Source organism: Podarcis tiliguerta, assembly GCF_965153285.1.
Source record: "Podarcis tiliguerta genome assembly, chromosome: 4".
In the NCBI taxonomy this organism is placed as follows: domain Eukaryota; kingdom Metazoa; phylum Chordata; class Lepidosauria; order Squamata; family Lacertidae; genus Podarcis; species Podarcis tiliguerta.
Window position 1 is genome coordinate 79984029 of NC_139537.1, and position 15315 is coordinate 79999343.

Here is a 15315-nt window from a genome sequence, read left to right on the forward strand (position 1 = left end):
TTTGGGACTCTAACTCCTATCACCTCCAGCCAACATGGCCGGTGCTCAGGGATGATGGGAGCTGCAGTCCAGAAACATCCATAGGGCAGCACATTGGCTACCTCTGGTGTAATCCTCTATGTGTTTACTCAGAAGTAAGTCGTGTTGAGTTCAGTGGGGCTTACTACCTGGTGAGTGGCTTCAGGATTGAAGTCTCAGACAGTAGATAATTCTATCCAATTTGGCTTTTATTGACACAAGAAAAACTAAAAACTGTATAATATAAACTATTCTTTTCTCCATTACTATTATCTGTTTACAAAGGGAATCATTGTATCAAAAGAAACAGTCTTTGCTGTTTCAGTTTCTTGTTATCTGAGATACTTTGTACTAGGTAAAACCTGACAGGAATTCAGAGAGCCCCTGTCTTTTAAAGAATGAAACAAATTTGCAGGCTGAGCCCAACATTATGTCGTGCACCAGAAATACATTTTTCATATGTGTGTGTAATGCCAAATTTGATGGAAACATCTGTGAATCTCAAAAGCTCTTAGCACTGCATTTGTGCATCTTGGTTGGTCCTGATAAAGGAGTTGTTTGTGGCTAATGTTTAAATTTACTCAGTATTTTAAAGCAAAGTCTATCCCCGATGCATATATGAAAAGCAATATCCTGGCATAGTTTTAGGATAGATGCATCCTTCCAGCACAGATTTCTTAAACACTGCGATCAGCAAATGCAAGAGATTATGTGCACATTTGCAGACTCTCCTCTCATTTTTGAGCAGATAACTAGTGTAACAGTGTCCACTGCTGGCAAATCGGGCAACTGCACTTTATAGAATAAGTCAGTCTATTGTTACAAATAACAATTAAACAGGTGCATTCTAAATTAGGTCTGGAGGGTTGTTGTTGTCTGGAGGGTTGTTGTTGGGGGGGAGACCCACCTAATTTTTCTAGGAACTTTACAATTACTTCTTCTGCTAATAATAATAAAAGTGGAAGACTGAATTAGTGACCTGCAGCAATGCAATAACTTCAGCTTTGCACAATCTGATTTAAGATCCCCAGAGGTTTTTGTAGAGCACAAAATAATTTAGTATCGGCCAAGATTATTGATGTTCCTTTCGGTGAAGTGTGAAAGGCCCTGCACAGTTACTAGATATTATTTGTCAGAAGCGCAAGGCAAGTAAAATTTGACATTCAGCTTTTTGATGAGATTTTAATTGTTGGTGCCATTTGAACATCACATCTATCAATACAGAAATAAGAAATGTCTTGTTGGATCAAACCAAAGGTCAGTGTGATCCAACATTCTGTCTTGCTTCAGCTAGCAGCCTCTGGGAGACTCATCGGTTGGGCACGATGGCGATTCCTGTTGCTGCGCCACCACCGAAACACATAGTTTTCACTTATGTGTCATACAATGTAGTCCTTTGCATGCCTACTCAGACATGGTCCAATTGTGTATAGGATTGCAGCTGTAGCTAATAAGCACTGATATACATCAACCATAGGAAAGTCTAATGCTGTTCAAACGCTGGTAGTGAATTCCATAGTAAGCTCATTATGTGTTGTTTCAAAACCATCCTTGTCTCCCCTGAGTCTAATTTTGCTGAATGACTTTGAGTTCTTATTCTCTATGAATTTGTCTAATCCCCCTCCTAATTAGTGGTCATCACCACATCTTGTGGAAGCAAATATCATAGTTGTGATATGTTCTGTTCTGAATCTTCCAACATTCTGCTTCATTGGGAAGAGGAGTTGGGAGTTCAGGCTTAGGTTTTCTAGTTGGTCCAGACATTTCCCACCAACTAAGAACCCCCCACCCCTCTCAAATCAACCCTATGTAGTCTAGAGATCACAATCACCTTCTCCAGTTAAGTCATTATCTGGTGTAAATCAGAATATCCTGAAGATTACCCTCCCTCTCATAACCAAAACAAGGCCTTGGGGTTTTTCCATCTTTCTAAACGTTTCCCCATAGAAAAGCTCTCCCTCTGGCTTTTCTTGCAAAGCCATCAGCTGAGTGGCATCATAGCAGCAGCACAGAGATGTGAGCTTTGGCAGACTGCCCCCATTTTTCATTCAGTGTCTTCCATCATTCTAGCATCTAAAAGATTAGTGTAAATTTCAACTCTCTGTGACTTAATATTTGCAGGGATGAATGATGGGAATTCAGTGGAGAAAAGGCATTATGAACCACTATAATGACTCTCCCATGGGTGTGTAATAATATAGCACTCTTATCAGAGGGTTCTTGTTTACAAATGGCAGGGACCTTGCATATTTACAATCTGGCTCATCCCAAGAACACCACAGAGCCACTGCCAGATAGCAGAGATAATGCCAAAGTGTAAGGCAACTTCTTAAAGGTAAAGGGACCCCTGACCATTAGATCCAGTCATGACCGACTCTGGGGTTGCGGCGCTCATCTCGCTTTATTGTACGAGGGAGCCAGTGTACAGCTTCTGGGTCATGTGGCTAGCATGACTAAGCCGCTTCTGGTGAACCAGAGCAGTGCACAGAAACGCCGTTTACCTTCCTGCCAGAGCGGTACCTTTTTATCTACTTGCACTTTGATGTTCTTTTGAACTGCTACATTGGCAGGAGCAGGGACCGAGCCATGGGAGCTCACCCCGTCATGGGGATTCGAACCGCCGACCTTCTGATCAGCAAGTCCTAGGTTTAACCCACAGCGCCCCTTACGTTTCTATAATGGTTCGTGCCTGCAAATGTATTGTGGGCAGGACCCAGGCAACTTCAACTACATTTAAGTTTAGACCCATTGATTTCAATGGAAGAGATTTAAGTCAATAATTAAATATTTCCAACTGAAAGTAGGCTTTAAGTTTATTAGCACTGGTTGCATCATTTTCAGACCACAGCAAGTGGTGTCTCACCATTACTTGTTACCCACTGCACATCTCTGCATAAGCTTTACATCCTTGAGTGACAGCCAAATTTTAGCTCAGGAATGGAAATCCGAAACCATTTCAGCTTCTTGGTGCATATTTACTTTCATGGGGGTGGAGGGAGGTGGCATGCACTCAGGAAAACTAATTTAAAGTCAATTTCAAATACTGCCTTTCTGTTTCCTTAGAAGTGTATTTTGTCTGCATATTATAGATGCTTATTTCTATCCTGCTCTAGGTAGGAAACAGAATGTTTCCCTTTGCAGTGGGGAGGGGGGATGAAAGTGACTAGCTAACACTTTTCCGGACAGCTAATTAACATGTATATGCTTCTTTGCTGTTGAAAAGACACACTTTCAGTTCTGTGTGTGACCTGGATTAATGGTACAGCTTGAGTGATTTGAGTGCTGTAGTGTGATGTACAGCAATGTATTAAAGCACAACAATTTAAATGCAAGCAGAGATAGTTCTACTTCTGCAGAGTCCTTTTAAAAATAAATAAATTCTGCTGCAAGGAATAACTTTCACAGTGAATAACAATTCAGTGGGGAAAACCCATATCCATTTTGTGCAGCAGGCATAAGATGGGGACCATTTAAATGAAAGTCAACAATAATCCATACCTGCTCTGAATGCCCAGAAATGTAGCTGGAAGTGCAGCATGAAGTTGTAGAAAAGAGACCTCTATGGGCAGCCCCATAACGATTTTTTTTAACCAGACACTACTGATAAATCTCTCTTTCTCTCTCTCTCTCTATATTAAAATATACTTTATCAATATATAATTTCTTTGAACACAGACTAAAAATACTGTTTAGCTCATTATGCAGGTGTTGCTGTTGTTGTTGTTTAGTCATTTAGTCGTGTCTGACTCTTTGTGACCCCATGGACCAGAGCACGCCAGGCACTCCTGTCTTCCACTGTCTCCCGCAGTTTGGTCAGACTCATGCTGGTAGCTTCGAGAACACTGCCCAACCATCTCGTCCTCTGTCATCCCCTTCTCCTTGTGCCCTCAATCTTTCCCAACATCAGGGTCTTTTCCAGGGAGTCTTCTCTTCTCATTAGGTGTTACTTCTTCCTCAAATGTTTTGTTTTCTGTGTTAATTTCGGTGAAGGATTGCTGCAAAGTTAATGCTACAGTATTGGCTGCTAAAGGCCAGTTGCCTGTGTTTACTTTGGTTTGGACCATTATATTTTCCTAATCTTATGCCTATGTTCATCAGGTGAAGAGCTTTGTTATTGTTCAGGGTTCCTGAAGTATCAAAAACTACTAGTGAAGCATCTGGATGGATCTTTCCAGCTGATAGGTGATCCTCTCAAACAATTGCTATCCTGTGCCAGAATCTACCATCCCTTGAGAAATTTCCTTTTGTTTTTTCTTCTTTGCCTTCTTGCGACAGACATGACCATGAGACAGTGATATGATAGGAACTGTAGCTCAGTGTGGAGCACACTTTTCATGGCAGAATGTCCCAGGTTTAATCCTGGACATCTCTAGGTAGGGCTGAAAAGGCTTGTGTTTCAAAACCCTGGTGAGACTTAGTGGTCCAATGGCTAGGTGACTTGGTTTTAAGGTAATCTTCTACGCTCCTGTCTGTCGAGGCACCAGCTGGAATGCATCATACAGCCCTTTGATGGCCCAGTCAGCTATGTTTGTGGCCTGTGGATTGCTATGTGACATGGATGTCCAGAAAGTATTAGCATTATACATTAACATTAAGCCAGACATGTGGATTTCACAACCACATTCAGTTCCAATCTAGGCACCTTACAACTCAAGACATGCAGCGATAGGTTGCAACATACCTTCCAACAGTTTTGGTTAAACTCTCATTCATGTGTGGTTTTTCCTCATTGTGTTTTGGTGGTTTGAGGTGTCAGAGTGGCTATAGAGTGCTGAGAGCAAATGTGCTGTAGTGGTTAGAGTCTTGAGCGAGGGCTGTAGCAACTCAGGTTTGGCTCCTGTAACATTATTTACAAGAATTCTATTTGAACAGATGGAGTTCATTTTAGAAAGTATAATTTCTACCCATTGTCTGTCTGGCTTTGATTATTTTAGTACCACTAACCAACAAATAATGCAGGGGTTTGCAATGTAGTATACATCAATCTATTTTTATTCTCATCTACTGTGATTTATGATACATAGTATTTCTCCATGTTCAAAAACCATTTAATTCTAGTGTCCATAAATAAGGATTTTGAAATTGTTGCATCATGTTTTACTGCTGTAGCTTCCTTTGTTCATTTGATCTGGTAACGCTTGAATAAAGAAAATAATTTATTTTTTATCTCCAGCATATTTTGTCCTTTGTCATGGTACAAAAACAAAATACATAATTACACTGTTCAATCTAAGATGACAACATTTGATAGTTTATCAAAAAGTTTAGCAGGAGGCTTCCCTCAGGTTCATGGCTATGAATACCATCAGCTGAAGTTATTTCAAATGTTTTGAAACCCACAGGCACAAGTCAGGTTTCACTATCATTTTAGCGACAGATTTCTCAAAGGGACATGAACAGGAATTATGGATGTTCTGTTTCATGTTTGCTGGCTGGTTCATTCCTATGAATTCCCCCCCCCCCAAACACATCTGACACAGGTTCTTTGCATTAATTTGGGATGGAAAATATGTGGCCCTCTAGATATTGTTGGATTCCAAGCTCCCATCAGCCCCAGCCAGCATGACCAATGGTCAGGGGGTTATGGAGTCCAACAACTGCTAAAGAACCTCTCACCCCCATGCTCTTAAAATTCTACAGGTAGAATTAATTTAGAATGTTGTTCAGGATGGAATTACAATTTAGCCCACTTAGGCAAGGTCACACTGTACATTGTAGGTTAATTAAACTAGGATAACTGCTATCGCCTAGTTCTCTGTCAACAATTATCATCAAACATTAGACTGCTCACTCAGTACTCATGCACTGATAAACTAGCAACATACACACACACTTTTACCAGTGAAATGAATTGTAAAAAGGTAAAGGTAAAGGGACCCCTGACCATTAGGTCCAGTCGTGGCTCTGGGGTTACGGCGCTCATCTCGCTTTATTGGCCGAGGGAGCCAGTGTACAGCTTCCGGGTCATGTGGCCAGCATGACTAAGCCGCTTATGGTGAACCGGAGCAGTGCACAGAAACACCGTTTACCTTCCCACCGGAGTGGTACCTATTTATCTACTTGCACTTTGAGGTGCTTTCGAACTGCTAGGTTTGCAGGAGCAGGGACCAAGCAACGGGAGCTCACCCCGTTGCAGGGATTCGAACCGCCGACCTTCTGATTGGCAAGTCCTAGGCTCTGTGGTTTAACCCACAGTGCCACCCGCATCCCTGGGTGAAATGAATTGTAGCAAACTTGAATTTGGACACGGGTGGCTAAAACTGAGGCAGGTTTTGGGGCATACTTCCTTCTTCTGGGAACCTGAGTTAGGATAAGTGGTTGTGCTGCCTGGGTTTAAGAGTTTGGTTGCTTCCGATCCTGTTTGTACATTTGTAAATAAACTGGTTACAAATACGTCATAAGGATCTTCCTACAACTTACGCATGCATTCACTGAAAGAGATTACACCTGCTGACCCTGATGCTGCTTACCAGCTGTGTATTTCAGAGTCAGTGGGAAAGAGCCCTATGTTAATGCAGTTGCCTTTCTTACTAATGTCAGTGCATTGTAGTGGTTAGAGTGTCAGACTAGGACCTGGGAGTCTAGGGTTCAAATCCCCACTGGGCTATGAAGCTCACTTAGGCTTGGGTCAGCCACTGCCTCTCAGCCTAACCTACATCACAGCTTTGTTGTGGGGATTAAATGAGGAGGGGAAGAACCATGCACAGTGCCTTGAGCTCCTTGGAGGAAAAGTTGGGTTTATAAGTGTCATAAATATCACAGTACTCCAGGTGAGGTCAGACCTCACATGGAGTACTGTGTCCAGTTCTGGGCACCACAGTTCAAGAAGGACACTGACAAACTGGAATGTGTCCAGAGGAGGGCAACCAAAATGGTCAAAGGCCTGGAAACGATGCCTTATGAGGGACGGCTAAGGGAGCTGGGCATGTTTAGCCTGGAGAAGAGGAGGTTAAGGGGTGATATGATAGCCATGTTCAAATATATAAAAGGATGTCACCTAGAGGAGGGAGAAAAGTTGTTTTCTGCTGCTCCAGAGAAGCGGACATGGAGCAATGGATCCAAACTACAAGAAAGAAGATTCCACCTAAACATTAGGAAGAACTTCCTGACAGTAAGAGCTGTTCGACAGTGGAATTTGCTGCCAAGGAGTGTGGTGGAGTCTCCTTCTTTGGAGGTCTTTAAGCAGAGGCCTGACAACCATATGTCAGAAGTGCTCTGATGGTGTTTCCTGCTTGGCAGGGGGTTGGACTCGATGGCCCTTGTGGTCTCTTCCAACTCTATGATTCTATGAATAAAATAACCTGCAGCCACTGAGATGTGTGTCTGGCAAGTCTGATTCAACTACTCCATCACACATTCACTGAACATGTGTGAACACCCTGCATTACTTCCCAACACTGTTTCTCACATCCAAAGAAAACTATTTGTTTATTGAAATATGTATATCCCACTTTTTAGGATAAATGTTCTTGCAAACATACTGGCTTTTAGTTAATTGTTTTCTATGGACGTTTATTGTTTTTCTATGTCTGCCCCTGCAGACTGCAGTGGTGCAGGCCAGACACAAGCTTCATTATCTCAGTGACAACTAGGCCAGAGCTGCTGAAAGAAGGGAGATAGGCTAGGCAGTGAGAGAGGCTGGAATTCTGTACTCATTTAGCAGTAAGCTCCACTGAGCTCAGAATTACACTGTCCCTCAAAAATCATGACATGAAATTAACAAGGACAAATTCAATCGTTTGTATATTACAGTTACTGCACAAGAAAATAACAGATCTGTTGGGAAGTTGGTTTAAAGGCTTCAGCAAAACATATAACCGATTGTTTGATAACAAGTCTGGACAGTATTTATCCCATTTACCAAAGCATTACTATTCTTCATTAGAACAAGTTATTAAGGGGGAAAGTCCTGTTTTGCAGTAATTCCAGCAATCAAAAGTGCTGTTCTTCCTTCCTTCTTCCTTTTCTTTGTTTTTTCCTTCTTATTTCTAATACCTTTGCCTTTATTCATTGACTTTAAGAAGATAATGAGTTGGCAAAATATGCTTACCACAGACTCTGGATTAACACTGTTAACATGTCATCTAAGGAAGTACGGTAATTGCCTTGAGATAGCCTAGCTACTGGAAGGATAGAAAAAGGATTAATGTACACAGACATTTTTGAAAAACTAAGTCCTTTCAAGTCACTTACAGATCTCTTCATACACAAATCTTTCCTAGTAGCAGCCATGTATTTTGATTCTTCCTGTGTGATTATTTTTAGTCACTAGAGTGTATTGTTGTCAAATCACAATGGTGGAAATGGCTCTATAATGCCAATATTAATATATCCAATCATACACAAGATTACAATGTAACAATGCACTTTAGATATTGACCTGGGAATGAACTGGTAGGAGGAGAGTTAAAACGAATCTAAAAGATCCCCCCCCCCCTTACTGCTACTTGTTATATTCGTCTTTAATCAGAAACTGGTGAATGTTTTAATAGAGAGTTTGACACTTGTCTTCAATCTAAAACAATACCTTGTTAGTTGGTGGCCACATAAGCAAACAGTATGTTCATGCTCTGAAAATCTTACTGCTATCAAATCCCTTTTTTCTAGTTTGAAGTGCAAATATTTTATCACAGATTTAAGACAGCAGATGGCTCTCTTGAGTTTCCCTTGGAGCACCTATCGCTGTAAAGAACTATCCTGCATTTTCAGATTAGAAGTAGGAAGAATTGAATTTACGTGTGTGTGTGTGTGTGTGTGTGTGTGTGTGGAAATCACACCTTCCACATTATTCCACTATTTATTTGCATTCTTTTCTATACTATAACCCCCCCCCCTTTTCTGTGCACCCACCATCATAGACTGAGACTGGCAAATGTATTACCTGATTCAGTTTGGGTGAGACTATACAATTTAGAATAAATGAAATGAACATGGTGTAGGAAGATGCCTATCAATGTATCACAGTGGCTATTAGAGTACTTCACTGGATAGAATAGGTATCCTCTTGGATGGTCTTTTATTTACAGTGTTTAGTGCAAATAAAAAACAAATATATATGCATAAAACAAACATAGTGGCTTCTTTTTCAAGCTGTTTTTAAAATGCTTGAGGTTTGCACTTGTTTTCTTTCCTATGTAGCAAAAATCTATAATGAGGGAGTACAGCACTGGTAGACAATTGTATGTGCATTTTGTCTTCGATTTTCTAACATTTTAAAGCTGTATTTAAAACATTTGATCTTGTTGGCAAACAAAGTGCTCATTCAGAAATCATAACCATGTGTTATAAATATATGTAATATTTTAGAGCCGAAAGGATTAGTTATGGACCAATCAGCATCACAGTGCAATCCTATAATGCCTGTTCAGAAGTTTGTCTTGCTGAATTTAAAAGGACTTAGGCGCTGTGGGTTAAACCACACAGCCTAGGACTTGCCAATCGGAAGGTCAGCGGTTCGAATCCCCACAACGGAGTGAGCTCCCGTTGCTTGGTCCCTGCTCCTGCCAACCTAGCAGTTCGAAAGCACCTCAAAGTGCAAGTAGAAAAATAGGTACCGCTCCGGCGGGAAGGTAAACGGCATTTCCGTGCATTGCTCTGGTTCACCAGAAGCGGCTTAGTCATGCTGGCCACATGACCCGGGAGCTGTACGCCGGCTCCCTCGGCCAATAAAGTGATATGAGCGCCGCAACCCCAGAGTCGGCCACAACTGGACCTAATGGTCAGGGGTCCCTTTACCTTACTGCTAAATAAGTGTGTGTAAGACTGGAGCCATAAACACTCATAATATTATCCCAATAAAAGCAATGGGACTTAAATATGTGTTTAATGTTGAATGGAACATACTTAGTATTACTGTTATTAGTGTTAATGTATATAAAGCTTTTAGAGGACAAGCTATTCTCAGTCTTGCCATTATTACCACTGTTCTGTGAATCAAATGGTTGCTGTTCACATTTTTGTTCAAAGCGAAGAACTTAGCATGACATGTTCAAAATGTGGTGCAGCAATCAAAACTGCTAGCACATTGCAAAGCTAAGCAGGGTTCAGCATGGTTTCAAATTGGATGGGGGGCTTTCTGTCAAGATTCCTGAATTGCAGGGGGCTGCACTTGATGACCCTTGGTGTCCCTTCCAACTCTACAGTTCTATGATTCTATGAAAACTACTGAGGAAGGCTTTATATGACATGTGTTTTTGATGTGGGGCATCTTAGGTATAAGGCTAAATATAGTTGTATCTCATTTCCCATGCCCTTAATTGGGATGTTTATACTAAAAACCCTCTCCTATTTACTAGCATATATTACCAGGACCCATGAGAGCCCTTTGTTTTGCGCTGTCCAAGGTCCTGATTGAAGTGAGCAGGCAGTTAAAGGAGATCAAGAGAAATCTCCCACAGAACACTGCAGTTTGTCAAAGCTGTTCCTTGCAAACAGCATATTTGTGCAGAAAACATTGGGCTTTGAAAAATGATACATTGTGTGTTGAAGAATATATTCCAAAGCAAAATGCAGATGAAATGAAATGAATAGTGCTTAATACCAGTACATTGTATTGGGCAAATTCTAGCAGGAGGAATTCCTTGTATTGGCACAAAATATAAATGCATGCATTTCCATTTATTCATAACCACTTCAAAAAAACAGAAGCACAAAAATACATTCTCCAGATATCTGAAAATGTGCTTCTGCATGTTGGTCTAATGTAAAAGAACAAAAATTGAAGCTGGGGGATAGAATTAAAATCATAACATCTTCTACTCAATGTAAATACTATGCTTTGTTAATAAAACAATTTAAGAGGATGCTGGCAGTTGTCTTTAGAGACACAAAATAATCAGCTAAACAATGGACTGCTCTGGTGTTCATATTTGGGAGATTTTGCTTTAAAGGGTGTGCCTAAACATTAAAAAAAAATGTAAGCACTACTTTTTAACCTAAACTTCAACTGAAGCCCACTTCAGCTAAAGTTGAAAAAGATCCCTTTGAAAGGGAAGAATGAGCAAGGTTGTAAATAGTTTTCTTGCTCGTCCAATCTTCCAGTTATCAGATGCTTTGGATGGGATAGGAAGCTGTAGATCTGTATGTATCTCTTAAATAGTATTTTCTTACATAGGCTTGTAGTGGGTTTTGTCTAAGTTAAAAGTTCACATAGCGAGTGAGGTTCTAAAGTTACTGAAGTTTCACAAGTGAATGTTATAGTTAATACATAATTGAAAATCCATTTTGTTCAGTATAACTATCTGGGCAGTGACTGCCAGTGGCGTAGCGTGGGTTGTCAGCACCCGGGGCAAGGCAAGTAATTTGCACCGCCTAACCCGCACGCCTGGCACCCCCCCCACAGTGGGCGGCGACCCGGCGGCTTGCATCAGATTCGCACAGCCAGCACTGCAGTGAGAGAGAGGGAGTGAGCCAGGTAGGGGCAGAGAGCTGTGGGTGCGAGCGCGCGCCCCCCAGATGTTGCACCCGGTGCGGCCGGCACCCCCTGAACCCCCCACGCTATGCCACTGGTGACTGTTTAATCTGGTACCAATTATGGGTGTGTCTGCAGAAGATTTATGTCTGGAATCCTCACATACCATATTATTATTATTAGCATTTGTATCATAGGAGTCAAATTCTAGGGGCTGAGGTCCCATTGCCTCCCCATAAAATATTTGAGGGAGCAACAAGCCCCCCCCCAATTGATAGGCATTGCCATTCAAACGGTGTGTGTGTCTTGTGATTGATTGTGTGGGGTGGGACTTACCTGCCCCCCCCCCCATATTTTATTCAAGTTGGCACCCTTGAAGGAGCTCATGGTGGCACACACAGTTCTCACCCCCATTTTATCCTCACAACAACCCTGTGAAGTAGGTTTGGCTAAGAGCCCAAGGTCACCCAGCAAGCTTAGCGGCTGAGTGGGGATTTTAACCCTGGTCTCCCAGGTCATCATCCAGCACTCTATAACCACTGCACCACATGGCACTCATTCTGGTGCCACACTGGTAAAGCTCGGAATCAATCCAGGTTGGACGTCCAAACAATGGGGCTGCTTGCCTTAGCTGACGTTGTTGTGCTAAGGTGCCAATGAAAGGAAATGCACCGCACGTGCCCAGCAACAAATATGAGTCGTCGCCCCCCCCCCCCCCTGCGTCTGAGCCTCCATCTGTAGCAGACATGTAGAGTTTGACTGGAGCGCGCAGTTATCATAATTACATGCCTGAGCTCTTGGCAGACAAATAAATTAATCACAGAATCTGGGGCTCTTTTTCCCACAAAACTTAAAAAATGAGAGCCAAAATCCAGCCTTACAGACTACAGGGTGAAGTTGAGTTTTCAGTGACCACTACGGAACTCAATAAATCTAGCGGTGCCCACTTGTGCAACTAAACGTGTTTGCTTGGCAATAGAAGCTACGGAGTCCATCCTGTTTTGAAAGGTGATCTTAAGAGGAACCGGATCGCCCTTCCTTCGAACGCCTGGGCGATCTCCCTTCCCTGTTCTCCCACATGGAAACAAGACAAGCCCAGAGAGATCGCGAGCCAAGGCTGCCTTTGTGGTCAGCTGGCTGCGTCTGAGAAGCCACAGCAGGCGCTGATGCTCTGGAGCAGAAAGCGCGCCTGTCTCTCTCTCTCTCTCTTTCCCTTCCCAGCTCAACCCTCCCCTGCCTGGGAATTAGTCTTCCCCTCAAGCAGCGGCGTGTCCGGTTCCGAGTCCCGAGAGACTAGGGCGCCGCCTCCGCTGCTGAGGCGGAACGGCTGGATTTGGGCGCCGCCGACTTGTGACCCTCGCGCCCCCGCCGCCGGCCCTAAGGCGGCGCGCATCCCCGCCGCGTCCTTCCGCCAGAGTAACCGCGTCAGCCCCGCCGTAGGCGAAGCAGCCACAAACGTCCCTCAGAGAGAGCCGCCTCGGCGGGGACAACAAAGAGACCCGCGCGCGACGCCAGTGTCTGTCGCGGTTACGTAGGGAAGAGCCTCTCTGCCCTCACACCACAGGCGCGAATCTTTAATGCGTTACGGTGCTGGCCGTTCATTCGTAATTCTAACCCCGGTGAACTCGGGGTCTCGCGGGGCGCCCGCTTATTCGGGGTGCGGCAGCAGGGCAGGCAAGACTGTTGTGGCGAGGGGGGAAGTCGCGGAAGCGCGGGAAGCAAGTCTGTCGCTTTCCCGGCTGCACTTTCACCCAGAGAGCTGAGACTTTCTGGAGCGAGGCGTAAAGAGACACCAAATTACAACTTCTCCGTCTCTCTTTCTCACATCCGTGCGCGCGCCGTCTCACACTTTCCCTCAGTCTCATAATTTCCCTCAGTCAAGCCCCTAACCTCTCCCCACCCCTCCTCCGCCTCTCTCTCTCTCACACACACGCAAACAGATGAACCACACGCGCGCGCTCTGCCCTACGCGCGCGCCCGCGCAACGCACACTCTTTCTCTCACACACACAAGCTCCCGGCAGTCACAAAAGCCTGACTGGAAGCCGAGGGGCGGCCGCGTGGGCTTCTCTCGGCGACAAGCAATTTCCTCCCTTCAATCGCGGCGAGGCTTTTTTGAGCCCACCTCTCTTTTTCCCTCGCCTCCTTCCCTTTGATTAGCATTCTCCTCGCTGCTGGGTTTTTGTGTGGTGAGACTTACCCCTCCTCCTTTCCCCCCCTCTCCCTTTCCCCCGCTCCCACCCCAAGGACAAATCCCCTCCCTCAGTCGTCTCGGGAAGGGAGAAGAGGAGGGTGAGCGCGTGTGTGTGCGCGTGTGAGCGAGCGAGTGTGTGGCGGGGTGGCGGCTAGGGTGGGACTGAAGCGCCGCGATTAAGGCTCGCGCGCTCTCTCCGGAGCCGAAGCGGGCGCTCTCCAGATGCTGCTTTCTCAGGCACTCGGAGGCAGCCCCGACGACGAGGAGGACACGGCGGCGGCGGCCGGAGCGGCGGCGGCGACAGCAGCCATGGACCAGCGGGCAGAATAAGCCGGGCGCCGAAGACACGGCATCCGCCGCGGGCGCTGCTTGTTGCTGTTCCCGCTCGGCCTGAAGCCAGGCGACTCCATGTGGTGACCGGAGGACTTTTCCTCGCCGCCGCCGCCGCCCCTACCCGCGCCTTTTCTTTCCAGTTGGCCTTCCGGAGATGGGTCGGCGCCTCGGCTGAGCCAAGCCCCGCGCCCGTCTCCGCTGCGTTTGGGCAGGGCTCTCGCGGACGCGGAGCGCCCGGCGACGGACCGCGGCCATGGCTGCGGCCATCGCCAGCGGCTTGATCCGGCAGAAGCGCCAGGCGCGCGACTTGCAGCACTGGGACCGGCCCTCGGCCAGCAGGAGGCGCAACAGCCCCAGCAAGAACCGCGGGCTTTGCAATGGGAACCTGGTGGATATCTTTTCCAAGGTCCGCATCTTTGGCCTCAAGAAGAGGAGGTTGCGGCGCCAAGGTGTGTGTGTTTTGTGTATGTGTGTGTGTATATGTGTGTGAGTGAGTGTCCTATGCGCCTGTGTGTGCCTTGGAAAGAATGGCCTGTGGTTTCCAAACTTGGGCCCCAACACGCTGGTAAAGGGCAAAGAAGGGGGAAAACTGCCACTTCTGGGTGCTTTCTAGAGCTTGCAGTGCGAGAAACCTCCAACTCGTAGTTTAGGGTTGTGCCCATTTTACAGGAGGGAAACTGAGGCTGTCTCTGGGTTCATTGTTCTGAAGACATGCTCTTCCCCTCTCTTAGTAATGCGAAAGAGAACCCTCGCTTTCAGTACATAAGCATGCTTTGGGACTGGCAAAGAAAGCCCTTGCCTTATTTAACCGCCTAGATTGATGAGCAAAACTGGATGGTTCCAGGGCGTTAAGAGGCAGCTAAGCTACGCTAAAAATGTCACCACAAGTCTGGGAGATAAGTAATTGTGCCCATTGTACAGAAGTGGGATTACAGGCATTTAAAGTGCTTGGTCCGCAACCAAATCATGGCATTTGGTTAAGGTAATGAATGGGCAAGGACTTATCCACAGCTGTTTAAATATTCTTGTCACACTCCCAGTCACGGGTGTCAAAGAGAAGTGAATGAATGGATTCCTACCCACCCTTCTGGTTAATGCTCATGGCTGAAGTGGTAATTCTAGTCTAGGCTGGTAATTATTGGTATAGAATTGGAAAGATAATTGTTTCATATTAATAAATGCCAGATAAAGGGAGTGATACTGAAAATGTGGGATTATTTTATGCTACTTTATTTTCATTCATACCAAAGTGTCTAAATCAGTGTTCTTCCAACTATTTCAACTGAACTAGGTGGCTTGTGAATGGTCTGTAACTACAACAAAATACATTGCTCTTCAATATCTGCTAAGTAGATTCTAAC

General features: G+C 44.8%; 1 protein-coding gene across 4 annotated transcripts in view; it reads left to right on the forward strand.

The window, feature by feature from the left end:
- Positions 1-15315, forward strand: part of FGF14 (fibroblast growth factor 14) — a 295208-nt gene that overhangs the window by 179029 nt on the left and 100864 nt on the right. The window contains exon 1 of one of the 4 annotated variants that reach the window (XM_083438131.1): positions 13401-14403. The exons of the other annotated variants lie outside the window; for them this stretch is intronic. Within the exon in view, the coding sequence (XP_083294257.1) occupies positions 14208-14403 (196 nt within the window). The 5' untranslated portion in view covers positions 13401-14207. Of the gene's footprint in view, positions 1-13400; positions 14404-15315 lie in introns of those variants that run through there. 4 annotated transcript variants of the gene reach the window in all.